We start from the raw sequence: 14,450 nt of genomic DNA, 5'->3' as shown, positions 1-14,450 counted from the left end.
TAACCCCCCGTGGGGCCCCTATAGCGCCCTATAGATCCCTATAGCCTCCTTATAACGCCCCCCCAGGTCCCTATAGCACCCTATAGATCCCTACAGCCTCCTTATAACTCCCGCACAGGTCCCTATAGATCCTTATAGCCTCCTTATAACGCCCCCACAGGTCCCTATAGCACCCTATAGATCCCTATAGCCTCCTTATAACCCCCCATGGGGCCCCTATAGCACCATACAGATCCCTATAACCTCCTTATAACCCCCCCACAGGTCCCTATAGCGCCCTATAGATCCCTACAGCCTCCTTATAACCCCCCCATGGGCCCCTATAGCGCCCTATAGATCCCTACAGCCTCCTTATAACCCCCCATGGGGTCCTATAGCACCCTATAGATCCCTACAGCCTCCTTATAACCCCCGCACAGGTCCCTATAGATCCTTATAGCCTCCTTATAACCCCCCCACAGGTCCCTATAGCACCCTATAGATCCCTATAGCCTCCTTATAACCCCCCATGGGGCCCCTATAGCACCATACAGATCCCTATAACCTCCTTATAACCCCCCCACAGGTCCCCTATAGCGCCCTATAGATCCCTACAGCCTCCTTATAACCCCCCATGGGGTCCTATAGCACCCTATAGATCCCTACAGCCTCCTTATAACCCCCCCCACAGGTCCCTATAGCACCCTATAGATCCCTACAGCCTCCTTATAACCCCCCTGCAGGTCCCTATAGCGCTCTATAGATCCCTATAGCCTCCTTATAACCCCCCGTGGGGCCCCTATAGCACCCTATAGATCCCTATAGCCTCCTTATAACCACCCATGGGCCCCTGTAGTGCCCTATAGATCCCTACAGCCTCCTTATAACTCCCCCACAGGTCCCTATAGTGCCCTATAGATCCCTATAGCCTCCTTACAACCCCCCATGGGGCCCTATATCCCTATATATGGGATACTGGGGAGTCATTGGTAGGATTATGGGGGATTATGGGATACTGGGGGTCACTCTGGGGGGGCTTATGGGATACTGGGAGTCACTGGGGGGCTGTATGGGGGGTTATGGGATACTGGGGGGGCTGAAAAGGGGATTATGGGATACTGGGGGTCACTGGGGGGCTGTATGGGGGGGTTATGGGATACTGGGGGTCACTCTGTGGGGGCTTATGGGATACTGGGGGTCACTGGGGGGGCTGTATGGGGGGTTATGGGATACTGGGGGGGCTGAACAGGGGATTATGGGATACTGGGGGTCACTGGGGGGCTGTATGGGGGGGTTATGGGATACTGGGGGTCACTCTGTGGGGGCTTATGGGATACTGGGGGTCACTGGGGGGGCTGTATGGGGGGTTATGGGATACTGGGGGGGCTGAACAGGGGATTATGGGATACTGGGGGTCACTGGGGGGCTGTACGGGGCATTATGGGATACTGGGGGTCACTATTGGGGATTATGGCATAGTGGGAGGCTCTGGGAGGGCTGTATGGGGCATTATGGGATACTGGGGGGGGGCTGAACAGGGGATTATGGGATACTGGGGGTCACTGGGGGGCTGTACGGGAGGTTATGGTATACTGAGGGGGTCACTGGTAGGATTATGGGGCATTATGGGATACTGGGGGGGCTGAACAGGGGACTATGGGATACTGGGGGTCACTGGGGGGCTGTATGGGGCATTATGGGATACTGGGGGGGCTGAACAGGGGACTATGGGATACTGGGGGTCACTGGGGGGCTGTATGGGGGGGTTATGGGATACTGGGGGTCACTCTGTGGGGGCTTATGGGATACTGGGGGTCACTGGGGGGGCTGTATGGGGGGTTATGGGATACTGGGGGGGTTGAACAGGGGATTATGGGATACTGGGGGTCATTGGGGGCTGTATGGGGGGGTTATGGGATACTGGGGGTCACTCTGTGGGGGCTTATGGGATACTGGGGGTCACTGGGGGGGCTGTATGGGGGGTTATGGGATACTGGGGGTCACTCTGTGGGGGATTATGGGATACTGGGGGTCACTGGGGGGCTGTATGGGGGGTTATGGGATACTGGGGGGGCTGAACAGGGGATTATGGGATACTGGGGGTCATTGGGGGCTGTATGGGGGGGTTATGGGATACTGGGGGTCACTCTGTGGGGGCTTATGGGATACTGGGGGTCACTGGGGGGGGCTGTATGGGGGGTTATGGGATACTGGGGGGGCTGAACAGGGGATTATGGGATACTGGGGGTCACTGGGGGGCTGTATGGGGGGGTTATGGGATACTGGGGATCACTCTGTGGGGGCTTATGGCATACTGGGGGTCACTGGGGGGGCTGTATGGGGGGTTATGGGATACTGGGGGGGCTGAACAGGGGATTATAGGATACTGGGGGTCATTGGGGGCTGTATGGGGGGGTTATGGGATACTGGGGGTCACTCTGTGGGGGCTTATGGGATACTGGGGGTCACTGGGGGGGCTGTATGGGGGGTTATGGGATACTGGGGGGGTTGAACAGGGGATTATGGGATACTGGGGGTCATTGGGGGCTGTATGGGGGGGTTATGGGATACTGGGGGTCACTCTGTGGGGGCTTATGGGATACTGGGGGTCACTGGGGGGGCTGTATGGGGGGTTATGGGATACTGGGGGTCACTCTGTGGGGGATTATGGGATACTGGGGGTCACTGGGGGGCTGTATGGGGGGTTATGGGATACTGGGGGGGCTGAACAGGGGATTATGGGATACTGGGGGTCATTGGGGGCTGTATGGGGGGGTTATGGGATACTGGGGGTCACTCTGTGGGGGCTTATGGGATACTGGGGGTCACTGGGGGGGGCTGTATGGGGGGTTATGGGATACTGGGGGGGCTGAACAGGGGATTATGGGATACTGGGGGTCACTGGGGGGCTGTATGGGGGGTTATGGGATACAGGGGGTCACTCTGTGGGGGCTTATAGGATACTGGGGGTCACTGGGGGGGCTGTATGGGGGGTTATGGGATACGGGGGGGGCTGAACAGGGGATTATGGGATACTGGGGGTCATTGGGGGGCTGTATGGGGGGTTATGGGATACTGGGGGCGCTGAACAGGGGATTATGGGATACTGGGTGTCACTGGGGGGCTGTATGGGGGGGTTATGGGATACTGGGGGTCACTCTGTGGGGGATTATGGGATACTGGGGGTCACTGGGGGGCTGTATGAGGGGTTATGGGATCCTGGGGGGGCTGTGTGTGGGATTATGGGATACTGGGGGTCACTGCCCCCCCCCCCCCCCCCCCAAGGTGTGACCCGCTGACGCTGTCCCGCACGGTGCGGCGGATGCTGCGGGAGGAGGACGAGGACAGCGAGGACAGCGGGGACAGCTGAGGACAGCGGGACCCCCAGCCTGGGCCCTCGGGGAGCTCCTCGAAACCGCCCCCGCCTCGTGGGGGGGGGCTCGAAACCGCCCCCAAGGAGCCCCAGCAAAAAGCTGCTGGCGCTGGGGGTGGCTTTGAAACCGCCCCCAGCTCAGAGGGGAGCCTTGAAACCACTCCCAGCGCTGGGGGGGACCCTTAAAATGACCCCCCCCCCAGCCCTGGAGGGACCCGCAAAACTGTCCCCCAGTGCTAGAGGGGGGACCCTTAAAGCTGCCTGCAACCCTTGAAGGACCCCTTGAAACCACCCCCCAGCACTGGAGGGGGGTGGACCCTTAAAATCTCCCCCAGTCCTGAGAGGGGAAACCCTTAAAACTGCCCCCCAGCCCTGGAGGGACCCTTGAAACTGCCTCCAGCACTGGAGGGGGACCCTTAAAACCGACCCAGTCCTGAGGGAGGACCCTCAAAACCACCCCTGGGGACCAGCCCTGAAAGTGCCTTGGGGCCCAAGAAGCCCCTAAAAACTCCCACGGGGATGAGCTCTAGCAATAGGGGTGGGGCTTATTCGGGGGTGGAGCTTGCTGGGGGCGGGGCTTGCCTATAGTCATTAAAGTGCCTTTAAGATGGATCTGCCCCTGAGTGGCCGAGGGACCCAAGTGTTGGAGGGCGGGGGGGGGGGGGGGGGAGAAAAAAGGAGGGGGGGGGGCGTGAAACACCCCTAAAGCCCGTGTTGGGGGGGAGCCTTGAAACTCTCCCTAAAACACTATTTGGGGAGGGGGGGAGGGTGTCTTGAAAAGCCTCCCTGAGCTCCTTTTGGGGAGACCAAATCCCATTTTGGGGGGGGGGGGGGGGAATCAAACCCCATTTTGTGTCTCAAAACCCTCCTGAGCCCCAGGTTTGGGGGGGGGGGGGCCTTGAAACATCCAACAACCTTGTGCGTGGGGACCTCGAAACCCTCTTTGCCCCTTATAGAGTGGCCGGGGGGGGGGGCCTTGAAACGCTCCAAAACCTGCTCGAGGGGAGAGGGCTGGGAGGACGGGGGGGGGGGGGGCCTTGAAACGCCCGCGGCGGAGGGGCGGGGCTCTCCTGGCCAATGACAGCGCAGCATGCAAATCAGGGAGCGGCGGAGTTGGGGAAGAAAAGAGCGCGGGGGGGGGGGGGGGGGGCGTGTCGGGGGGGGGGGCGTGTCGGGCGGGCGCCACGCCCCCTTTCGGCGGCGGGCGCAGCAGCCAATGAGAGGGAAGGAGTGTGGGGAGGGGGTGGAGCCAGCGAAGTCTCGCGAGATTTGGGGGCGGGAGGAGGTGGCGGCGGGATGGGAGCGCCGAGGTGAGGCCGGGCCCGGGATTTGGGGGGGGGGGGGGGGGGCAAGAACCGACCCCCAACCCCGGGAACCGACCCCGGGAATTCCCCCCCCCCCCCCCGACCCTGGGAACCGGCCCCATGGAGACGGGGACGGGGGACACGACACGGGGTGAGGGGGGCTCCTGGCCCTCCCCTTCCGGCTTCCCCCCCCCCCCCCGTCCCTTAGCAACCGCGACACCACCCACCCCCCCCTTCAAGGGCCCTTAGCAACGGCGCCGGGGGTGCCCGGCCTCCTCGTGACGTCATCTGCCCCCCCCCCCCCCCCCCACGTCCCAGGGGGACCCTGGGGGGGTGGGGGGGCGGGGAGGGCACGGGGTGGGGGGGGGTGCTGGGGGTCCCCACCCGTTTACTTCATGACCCCCGGGGGGGGGGTGGCACCAGGGGATCGGAGGGTGGGGGGTGCTGGGACTTTGGGGGGGGCCACTAGTGGGTGTCGGGGAGCTGGAGGGTCGGGGGGTGTCACCTGGCCGGGGGGGGGAGCATCTGGGGCTGCTTGAGGGCCTCTATGATGGGGGGGGGGTTACTTGGGGGGTCTGGGGGGCAGGGATTGGCTTGGGTGGAGCATGTAGGGGTGAACCGGGGGGGGGGGTAAATTGGGAGGGGCTGGGATGGCTTCTGGGGTGGCTCATGGGGGGCTTCTGAGGCTCGGGGAGGGGGGGATTTGGGGGGCTGGGCTGGTTGGGGAAGGGTCTAAACATTTGGCTGTGGGTGGTACATGGGGGGGGACGACACATAGAGATTCTTCTCACCACCCGTTCCCCACCCCCCCTTGCCCCTTTCTTGCCCCCCCCCCCCCCCTCCGCAGATGCCCCGTCACTGCTCTGCCGCCGGCTGTTGCACCCGTGACACTCGGGAGACCCGAAACCGAGGCATCTCCTTCCACCGGTGGGTGCCCCCCCCCCCCCCGCCATGATGGAGGGGGGGGGGGGGGGGGGAGGCCTGTGTGTGTACCCCACATTGGCCCCTTCATTCCTACCCCCCCTCCCCCCAAATGATCTGGCCAAGGCGGGGGGGGGAGGGGTGTGTGTGTGTCTCCCTGGTTCTGTTTGTGATGATTTTATTTGGGTGGGTTTGTCATCTCTCTGACGCTTCATTTGTCGTGTCGTCGTTCCCCCCCCCCCCCCCTTACCCCCAACAATGGTTTGTCCCAGAGGTGTTCCCCACCCGCTTTAGCAATGGGCTGTTCCAGGTCTGTTTGTTTCCCCCCTCCCTTTAGCGATGGTTTGGCCCAGGTGTGTTGTGTGTCCCCCGCCCTGTTTAGCAATGGTTTGGCCCAGCTGTGCCCCCACCTCCGTTCTTTGCAATGCTTTAATCCAGATGTGTTCCCCCCCTCCCCCGCTTTAGCAATGGTTTCTCCCAGGTGTGTTGTGCCACCCCCCCCGCTTTAGCAATGGTTCCTCCCATATGTGTTCCCCCACGCTTTAGCAATGGTTTGTCCCAGGAGTACCCCCCCCCCCCCCCCCTTTTTAGCAATGGTTTCTCCCAGGTGTGTTGTGTCACCCCCCCCGCTTTAGCAATGGTTCCTCCCTTGTGTGTTTCGCAGTAAACCCCCCCCCTTTTAGCAATGGTTTCTCCCAGATGTGTCCCTCCCCCCGCTTTAACAATGGTTTGTCCCAAGTGCAACCCCCCCCCCCCTTTTAGCAATGGGCTGTCCCAGGTGTGTTCTTCCCCCCTCCCCCTTTAGCAATGGTTTGTCCCAGATGTGTTTCCCTCCTCTGCTTTAGCAATGGGCTGTCCCAGGTGTTCTCCCCCCCCCCCCCCAGCAATGGTTTGGCCCAGCTGTGCCCCCCTCCCTCCCCCTTAGCAATGGTTTGGCTCAGTTGTGTCCTTCCCCCCCCCTTAGCAATGGTTTGGCCCAGCTGCCCCCCCCCCCCCCTTAGCAATGGTTTGTGCCAAGTGTCATGTCTCCCCCCTTTTGCAATGGTTTGGCCCAGCTGTGGCCCCCCCCCCTTTGCAATGGTTTGGCCCAGCTGTCCTCCCCCTGCCCTTTGCAATGGTTTGGCCCAGCTATTGCCCCCCCCCCCTCCCCCCCCCCAGCAATGCTTTGGCCCAGCTGCCCCCCCCCGCCCTTAGCAATGGTTTGTCCCATATGTCGTGTGTTCCCCCCCCACCTTAGCAATGGTTTGGCCCACCTGTGCGCGTGTGTCGTGTCCCCCCCCCCCCGCAATGCTTTGCACCCGGTCTGCCCCCCCCCCCCCCCTTTTCAGAATGGTTCCGCCCCATCCCCTTTAGCCGAGCCTCCCTGGACCATTCCATTTGCAGGTACACGGGGGGGGGGGGAAGGCAGCACCTTTTAACAACACAAAAACGGGCGGGAGGAGGGGAGATTTGAGGCCACCGCTGACGTCACCGTGCCCCCCCCCCCCCCGTGTGTGTGTGTCCGTGTGTCCCGTCCCCCCCCCCCCCCCCCCTCAGGCTGCCCAAGAAGGACAACCCACGGCGGGCGCTGTGGCTGGAGAGTTCGGCGGGACGCGAGCGGGGAGGGACGCTGGGGACCCGGCTTCCAAATACATCTACTTCTGCTCCCAGCACTTCGAGAAGAGCTGCTTCGAGATCGTCGGCTTCAGGTACCGAACGAGGCGCCGAACGACGTCCCTAACGAGGTGACGTTGGCCCCGCGTCCCTCTGTGTCGTGCGTCGTCCCCCCCCCCCCCCCCCTTTGCAGAGAATGGTACGGCCCAATTAACACCACCCGCCCAATTGGGTTTTAAATGGTTTCGTCCAGGCTGGGGATTGATGGGGTCTGTGACACGCCCCCCCCCCCCCCCCCCCCGCTGTGTGTCATTGTGTCCCCCCCCCGGCTTTGGCTGGAAATGGTTTGCTCCAAGCACCCCACTTTCCCAGCTGAGGGGGGGGGGGGGGTGTCCCTTCCCCCCCCCCCCCCAGCTTTGAGTGGAAATGGTTTGCTCCAAGCACCCCACTTTCCCAGCTGAGGGGGGGGGGGTGTCCCTTCCCCCCCCCCCCCAGCTTTGAGTGGAAATGGTTTGCTCCAAGCACCCCACTTTCCCAGCTGAGGGGGGGTGGGGTGTCCCTCCCCACCCCCCCCCCCCACCTCCCCCCCACCCCCCCCCACACACTTTGGGGGTTGTGGATCCCCCTCAACTACTCCTCCCCCCCCCCCCCCCAGGTTGGAGTGGAAATGGTTTGCTCCAAGCACCCCACTTTCCCAGTGGGGGGCTGGGGTGTCCCCTCCCCCCCCCCCCCCCCCAACTTTGGGGGTTGTGGATCCCCCTCAACTACTCCTCCCCCCCCCCAGGTTGGAGTGGAAATGGTTTGCTCCGAGCACCCCACTTTCCCACCAAGGAGGGGGGGGGAGGGTGTCCCTCATCCCCCCCCCCCGACTTTGGGGGTTGTGGATCCCCCTGAACTACCCCCCCCCCGGCTTTTGGGGGGGATGCCCCCCCCCAAGTGCTTTTTCAGGCCCTCCAAACCCCCTCCCCCCTAAAAGCTTCAGGGGGACACCCCCCCCCCCCCCAAAGTTCTTGGGGGGCACCTAAGGGACCCTGGGGGTTCAGGAGCACCCTGGGGGGCCCTTTGGAAGACACCCCCACCCCCCCAATTTCCCTTCAGGGCACCCAAGAGACCTCGAACGCTGGGGGACACGCCCCCCCCAAGCATTTTGGGGGACACCCCCCAAGCCTTTTGGGGTTCCCTTGGGGGGGGGGGGCACCCCAGGACTTTTGGGGAGCTGCAGAGCACCCCCAAACCCACCCCCCCCCCCCCCGCCCCCAAAGGACTCTACACCCTCTGGGACCTCCGTGGGGTTTGGGACAGCCATGGGGCAGGCTGGGGACCCCCCCCCCCAGGCTTTTAGGGACCCCCCAGTGTTTTGGGGGCCCCCCCAGGCGTTGGGGGACCCCCCCACCCACTGATTCCGCCCCCCCCCCCCAGTGGCTACCACCCGCCTGAAGGAAGGAGCCGTCCCCACCGTCTTCGACTCGGCCTCCCCCAAACCCCCCCGGGCCACCAAACCGAAGCCCCTCCCCCCCGAGAGCGACACCCCAAAGCCCCCCCGGGCCACCAGGAGGTGGAGGTGAGTCCCCGCGGGGGGGGGGGGTGTGGGGGGCGACCCAGCGACACCCCACCCAATTTGGGGAGGGGTATACCCAGAAACACCCCACCCAGTTTGGGGAGGGTGACCCAGTAACAACCCCCCCCCCCCCTCAATTTGGGGGGGGGGGGGGGTGTGACCCAGGAACCCCCCCAGCCCCACCCAATTTGGGAGGGGGGGTGTGGGGGTGAGGAGGGGGGGGGTGGGTGACCCAGCAACACCCCACACCCACCCAATTTGGGGAGGGGGTGACCCAGGAACCCCCCAGCCCCACCCAATTTGGGAGGGGGGGGGGGTGGGGGTGAGGGGGGGGGGGTGTGACCCAGCAACACCCCACCCAATTTGGGGGTGGGGTGAGGGGGTTGGGTGACCCAGCAACACCCCCACCCCCACCCAAATTGGGGGGGGGGATGACCCAGCAACACCCCACCCCCACCCAATCTGGGGGGGCCAGTAACCCCCACCCCCACCCAATTTGGGGGGGGAGGGAGTGAGGGGGGTGGGTGACCCAGCGACACCCCACCCCCACCCAATTTAGGGTGGGTGACCCAGCCACCCCCCACCCCGACCCAACTGGGGGGGGGGGGGCGGGGGTGACCCAGTAACACCCCACCCAATTTAGAGTGGATGAGGGGGGGGTTGGGTCATCCCCTCCCCCCAAATTCCCTCTCCCCTTTGCAGGCAGGACCCCCCCACTCCCCCCCCCGGACCCCCCCTTTCCCCCCCGACCTCTCCTGTTTCCCCGGCGACGCCGAAGACCCCGGCGCTCCCCCCGCCGGCGACCACGGCGGCGTCCCGGCCCTGCCGGATCCTTCGGGCGTTCGCGCGGCCCTCCCGGACGCCATCTTGGGGGTCACGCCGGAAGACGAAGAACCCCCGAATCCTCAAAGCGAACCCCCGGGAACCCCCCGCCCGGTTTCGCCGTCTCTTTACATGCTCCGCTTGCCGCCGCCGGCGGGGGCCTACATCCAAAACGAGCACAGCTACCAAGTGGGCAGCGCCTTGCTCTGGAAACGCCGCGCCGAGGCCGCCCTCGACGCCCTCGACAAGGCCCAGCGGCAGCTCCAGGCCTGCAAGCGCCGCGAGCAGCGCCTCCGCCTCCGCCTCGGCGAGCTCCAGCGCGAGCGGCGGGCACCCCTCGAGGCCCGGCGGATCCCCCCCAAAGACCCCCCCGCCGCCGCCGCCGCCATCGCCGCCGCCGCCGCCCCGCGCCGGGGAGCTCCAGCCGCTCGGCGAGTGAAACGTTCGCCGGTGGAGAGACGCGGCGGTTGGCCGCCTCTTCCTCGCCGCGGCGGCGGCGGCGGGAAGGTTTGTAAATACGGATTTCACGTTTTTCTAGTCAAAAAAAAAAAAAAAAGAAAAGAAGGAAAAAGGGGGCGGCGCGCGTCGGGGAGAGGGGGAGGTGTGTAAATAAAAATTTCACGTTTTTCTAGTGAAAAAACAAAAAAGAAGGAAAAAGGGGGCGACGCGCGTTGGGGAGAGGGGAAGGTTTGTAAATACGGATTTCACGTTTTTTAGTAAAAAAAAAAGAAGGAAAAAGATGGTGACGGGTGTTGGGGAGAGGGGAAGGTTTGTAAATACGAATTTCACATTGTTTGGGGAGAGGGGAAGGTTTGTAAATACGAATTTCACATTTTTCGGGGAGAGGGGAAGGTTTGTAAATACGAATTTCACATTTTTCGGGGAGAGAGGAAGGTTTGTAAATACAAATTTCACGGTTTTCTAGTAAAAAAAAAGAAGGAAAAAGGGGGCAACGCGTGTCGGGGAGAGGGGGAGGTGTGTAAATACGGATTTCACGTTTTTTAGTAAAAAAAAAAGGAAAAAGATGGTGACGGGTGTTGAGGAGAGGGGAAGGTTTGTAAATATGAATTTCACAGTTTTCTAGTAAAAAAAAAGAAGGAAAAAGGGGGCAACGCGCATCGGGGAGAGGGGGAGGTGTGTAAATTAAAATTTCACGTTTTTCTAGTGAAAAAAAAAAAGGAAAAAGATGGCGACGTGCGTCGGGGAGAGGGGGAGGTGTGTAAATACGGATTTCACGGTTTTTAGTAAAAAAAAAGAAGGAAAAAGATGGTGACGGGTGTTGGGGAGAGGGGAAGGTTTGTAAATATGAATTTCACATTTTTTGGGGAGAGAGGAAGGTTTGTAAATACGAATTTCACGGTTTTCTAGTAAAAAAAAAAGGAAGGAAAAAGGGGGCAACGCGCGTCGGGGAGAGGGGGAGGTGTGTAAATTAAAATTTCACGATTTTTAGTTAAAAAAAAGAAGGAAAAAGATGCTGATGTGCGTCGGGGAGAGGGGAAGGTTTGTAAATACGAATTTCACATTTTTTGGGGAGAGAGGAAGGTTTGTAAATACAAATTTCACGGTTTTCTAGTAAAAAAAAAGAAGGAAAAAAATGGCAATGCGCGTCGGGGAGAGGGGGAGGTGTGTAAATACGGATTTCACGTTTTTTAGTAAAAAAAAAGAAGGAAAAAGATGGTGACGGGTGTTGGGGAGAGGGGAAGGTTTGTAAATATGAATTTCACGGTTTTCTAGTAAAAAAAAAGAAGGAAAAAGGGGGCAACGCGCATCGGGGAGAGGGGGAGGTGTGTAAATAAAAATTTCACGTTTTTCTAGTGAGAAAAAAAAAATGAAGGGAAAAGATGGTGACGCGCGTCGGGGAGAGGGGAAGGTTTGTAAATACGAATTTCACGGTTTTTAGTAAAAAAAAAAGAAGGAAAAAGATGGTGACGGGTGTTGGGGTGAGGGGAAGGTTTGTAAATACGAATTTCACATTTTTTGGGGAGAGGGGAAGGTTTGTAAATACAAATTTCACATTTTCTAGTAAAAAAAAAGAAGGAAAAAGATGGCAACGCGCATCGGGGAGAGGGGGAGGTGTGTAAATTAAAATTTCACGATTTTTAGTTAAAAAAAAGAAGGAAAAAGATGCTGATGTGCGTCGGGGAGAGGGGAAGGTTTGTAAATACGAATTTCACATTTTTTGGGGAGAGAGGAAGGTTTGTAAATACGAATTTCACGGTTTTCTAGTAAAAAAAAAAGGAAGGAAAAAGGGGGCAACGCGCGTCGGGGAGAGGGGGAGGTGTGTAAATAGGGATTTCACGTTTTTTAGTAAAAAAAAAGAAGGAAAAAGATGGTGACGGGTGTTGGGGAGAGGGGAAGGTTTGTAAATACGGATTTCACGATTTTTAGTTAAAAAAAAGAAGGAAAAAGATGCTGATGCGCGTCGGGGAGAGGGGAAGGTTTGTAAATACGGATTTCACGGTTTTGGGGAGACGGGAAGGTTTGTAAACATGAATTTCACGTTTTTCTAGTAAAAAAAAGAAGGAAAAAGGGGGCGACGCGCGTCGGGGAGAGGGGAAGGTTTGTAAATACAAATTTCACGGTTTTTAGTAAAAAACCCAAGAAAAAGGGGGCGACGCGTCGGGGAGAAGGGGGCGAACCGGCGTCCCCGAGCGCGTGGCCGCGGTGGGAGGAAGGTGACGGTGTCGTGGTGGGGTCTGAGGTCTGCGGGGGGGGTGGGGGGGAGCGCGGGTTTGGGTAGAAAAGTTGGATTTGGGAGAAATTAATCATTTTGGTGGCGCTGGAGCGGCTCTGGGTGGGGGGAGGAGGGCGGTTTTGGGGCTGTGATGCCGTCGGCGAAGTGAGCGGGAAGTGTTCCCGGCATCCGGGAGGATTTTGGGCACCATCTTCCCCCCTCTAGAGGGGTCAACCCCCCCAAAATTTGGGCACCATCTTCCCGCCTCTAGAAGAGTCAATCCCCCCAAAATTTGGGCACCATCTTCCCGCCTCTAGAAGAGTCAATCCCCCCAAAATTTGGCCACCATCTTCCCCCCTCTAGAAGGGTCAACCCCCCCGAAAATTTGGCCACCATCTTCCCCCCTCTAGAAGAGTCAATCCCCCCAAAATTTGGCCACCATCTTCCCGCCTCTAGAAAGGTCAAAACCCAGGAAATTGGGGCACCATCTTCCCACCTCTGGAACAGTCAATCCCCCCAAAATTTGGGCACCATCTTCCCGCCTCTAGAAGAGTCAAAACCCAGGAAATTTGGCCACCATCTTCCCCCTTCTAGAAGGGTCAATCCCCCCAAAATTTGGGCACCATCTTCCCGCCTCTAGAAGAGTCAATCCCCCCAAAATTTGGCCACCATCTTCCCCCCTGTAGAAGGGTCAATCCCCCCAAAATTTGGGCACCATCTTCCCACCTCTAGAAGAGTCAATCCCCCCGAAATTTGGGCACCATCTTCCCCCCTCTAGAAGAGTCAATCCCCCCAAAATTTGGGCACCATCTTCCCGCCTCTAGAAGAGTCAATCCCCCCAAAATTTGGGCACCATCTTCCCCCCTCTAGAGGGGTCAATCCCCCCAAAATTTGGGCACCATCTTCCCCCCTCTAGAAAGGTCAAAACCCAGGAAATTTGGGCACCATCTTCCCCCTTCTAGAAGGGTCAATCCCCCCAAAATTTGGGCACCATCTTCCCACCTCTAGAAGGGTCAAACCCCCCAAAATTTGGGCACCATCTTCCCCCCTCTAGAAGGGTCAAACCCCCCAAAATTTGGGCACCCTCTTCCCCCCTCTAGAAGAGTCAATCCCCCCAAAATTTGGGCACCATCTTCCCCCCTCTAGAAAGGTCAAAACCCAGGAAATTGGGGCACCCTCTTCCCCCCTCTAGAAGAGTCAATCCCCCCAAAATTTGGGCACCATCTTCCCGCCTCTAGAAGAGTCAATCCCCCCAAAATTTGGCCACCATCTTCCCCCCTCTAGAAGGGTCAACCCCCCCGAAAATTTGGCCACCATCTTCCCCCCTCTAGAAGAGTCAATCCCCCCAAAATTTGGCCACCATCTTCCCGCCTCTAGAAAGGTCAAAACCCAGGAAATTGGGGCACCATCTTCCCACCTCTGGAACAGTCAATCCCCCCAAAATTTGGGCACCCTCTTCCCCCCTCTAGAAGAGTCAATCCCCCCAAAATTTGGGCACCATCTTCCCCCCTCTAGAAGGGTCAATCCCCCCAAAATTTGGGCACCATCTTCCCCACTCTAGAACGGTCAAACCCCCCAAAATTTGGGCACCATCTTCTCCCCTCTAGAAGAGTCAACCCCCCCAAAATTTGGGCACCATCTTCCCCCCTCTAGAAGGGTCAAACCCCCCCAAAATTTGGGCACCCTCTTCCCCCCTCTAGAAGAGTCAATCCCCCCAAAATTTGGGCACCATCTTCCCCCTTCTAGAAGGGTCAATCCCCCCCAAATTTGGCCACCATCTTCCCCCCTCTAGAAGGGTCAACCCCCCCGAAAATTTGGGCACCATCTTCCCCCCTCTAGAAGGGTCAATCCCCCCAAAATTTGGGCACCATCTTCCCCACTCTAGAACGGTCAAACCCCCCAAAATTTGGGCACCATCTTCTCCCCTCTAGAAGGGTCAATCCCCCCAAAATTTGGGCACCATCTTCCCCACTCTAGAACGGTCAAACCCCCCAAAATTTGGGCACCATCTTCCCGCCTCTAGAAGAGTCAAAACCCAGGAAATTTGGCCACCATCTTCCCCCTTCTAGAAGGGTCAAACCCCCCAAAATTTGGGCACCATCTTCCCCGCTCTAGAAGGGTCAATCCCCCCCAAATTTGGCCACCATCTTCCCCCTTCTAGAAGCTTCAGTGCCCAGAAAATGGCCGCCTTGGCCTCAAAACCGATCGGAATTAAGCCTTTTAATT

General features: G+C 59.4%; 1 protein-coding gene across 1 annotated transcript; it reads left to right on the top strand.

Annotated features, from left to right (window-relative positions):
* The first annotated feature begins 4,635 nt into the window (after window positions 1-4,635).
* Window positions 4,636-14,439, top strand: LOC147412621 (THAP domain-containing protein 7-like). Its single transcript, XM_086481170.1, is given in 9 exon segments — window positions 4,636-4,662; window positions 5,504-5,583; window positions 7,114-7,158; window positions 7,160-7,190; window positions 7,192-7,265; window positions 8,590-8,599; window positions 8,601-8,735; window positions 9,431-10,057; window positions 14,386-14,439. Coding segments are annotated over 8 exon segments (1,056 nt in total). The 5' UTR covers window positions 4,636-4,662.
* Window positions 14,440-14,450: the final 11 nt, after the last annotated feature.

The sequence above is a fragment of the Leptosomus discolor genome, unplaced genomic scaffold (assembly GCF_034619465.1).
Source record: "Leptosomus discolor isolate bLepDis1 unplaced genomic scaffold, bLepDis1.hap2 HAP2_SCAFFOLD_170, whole genome shotgun sequence".
Taxonomy (NCBI): Eukaryota; Metazoa; Chordata; class Aves; order Leptosomiformes; family Leptosomidae; genus Leptosomus; species Leptosomus discolor.
Note: the sequence above shows the minus strand (reverse complement) of the source record. Positions and strands in the feature narration are given on the sequence as shown.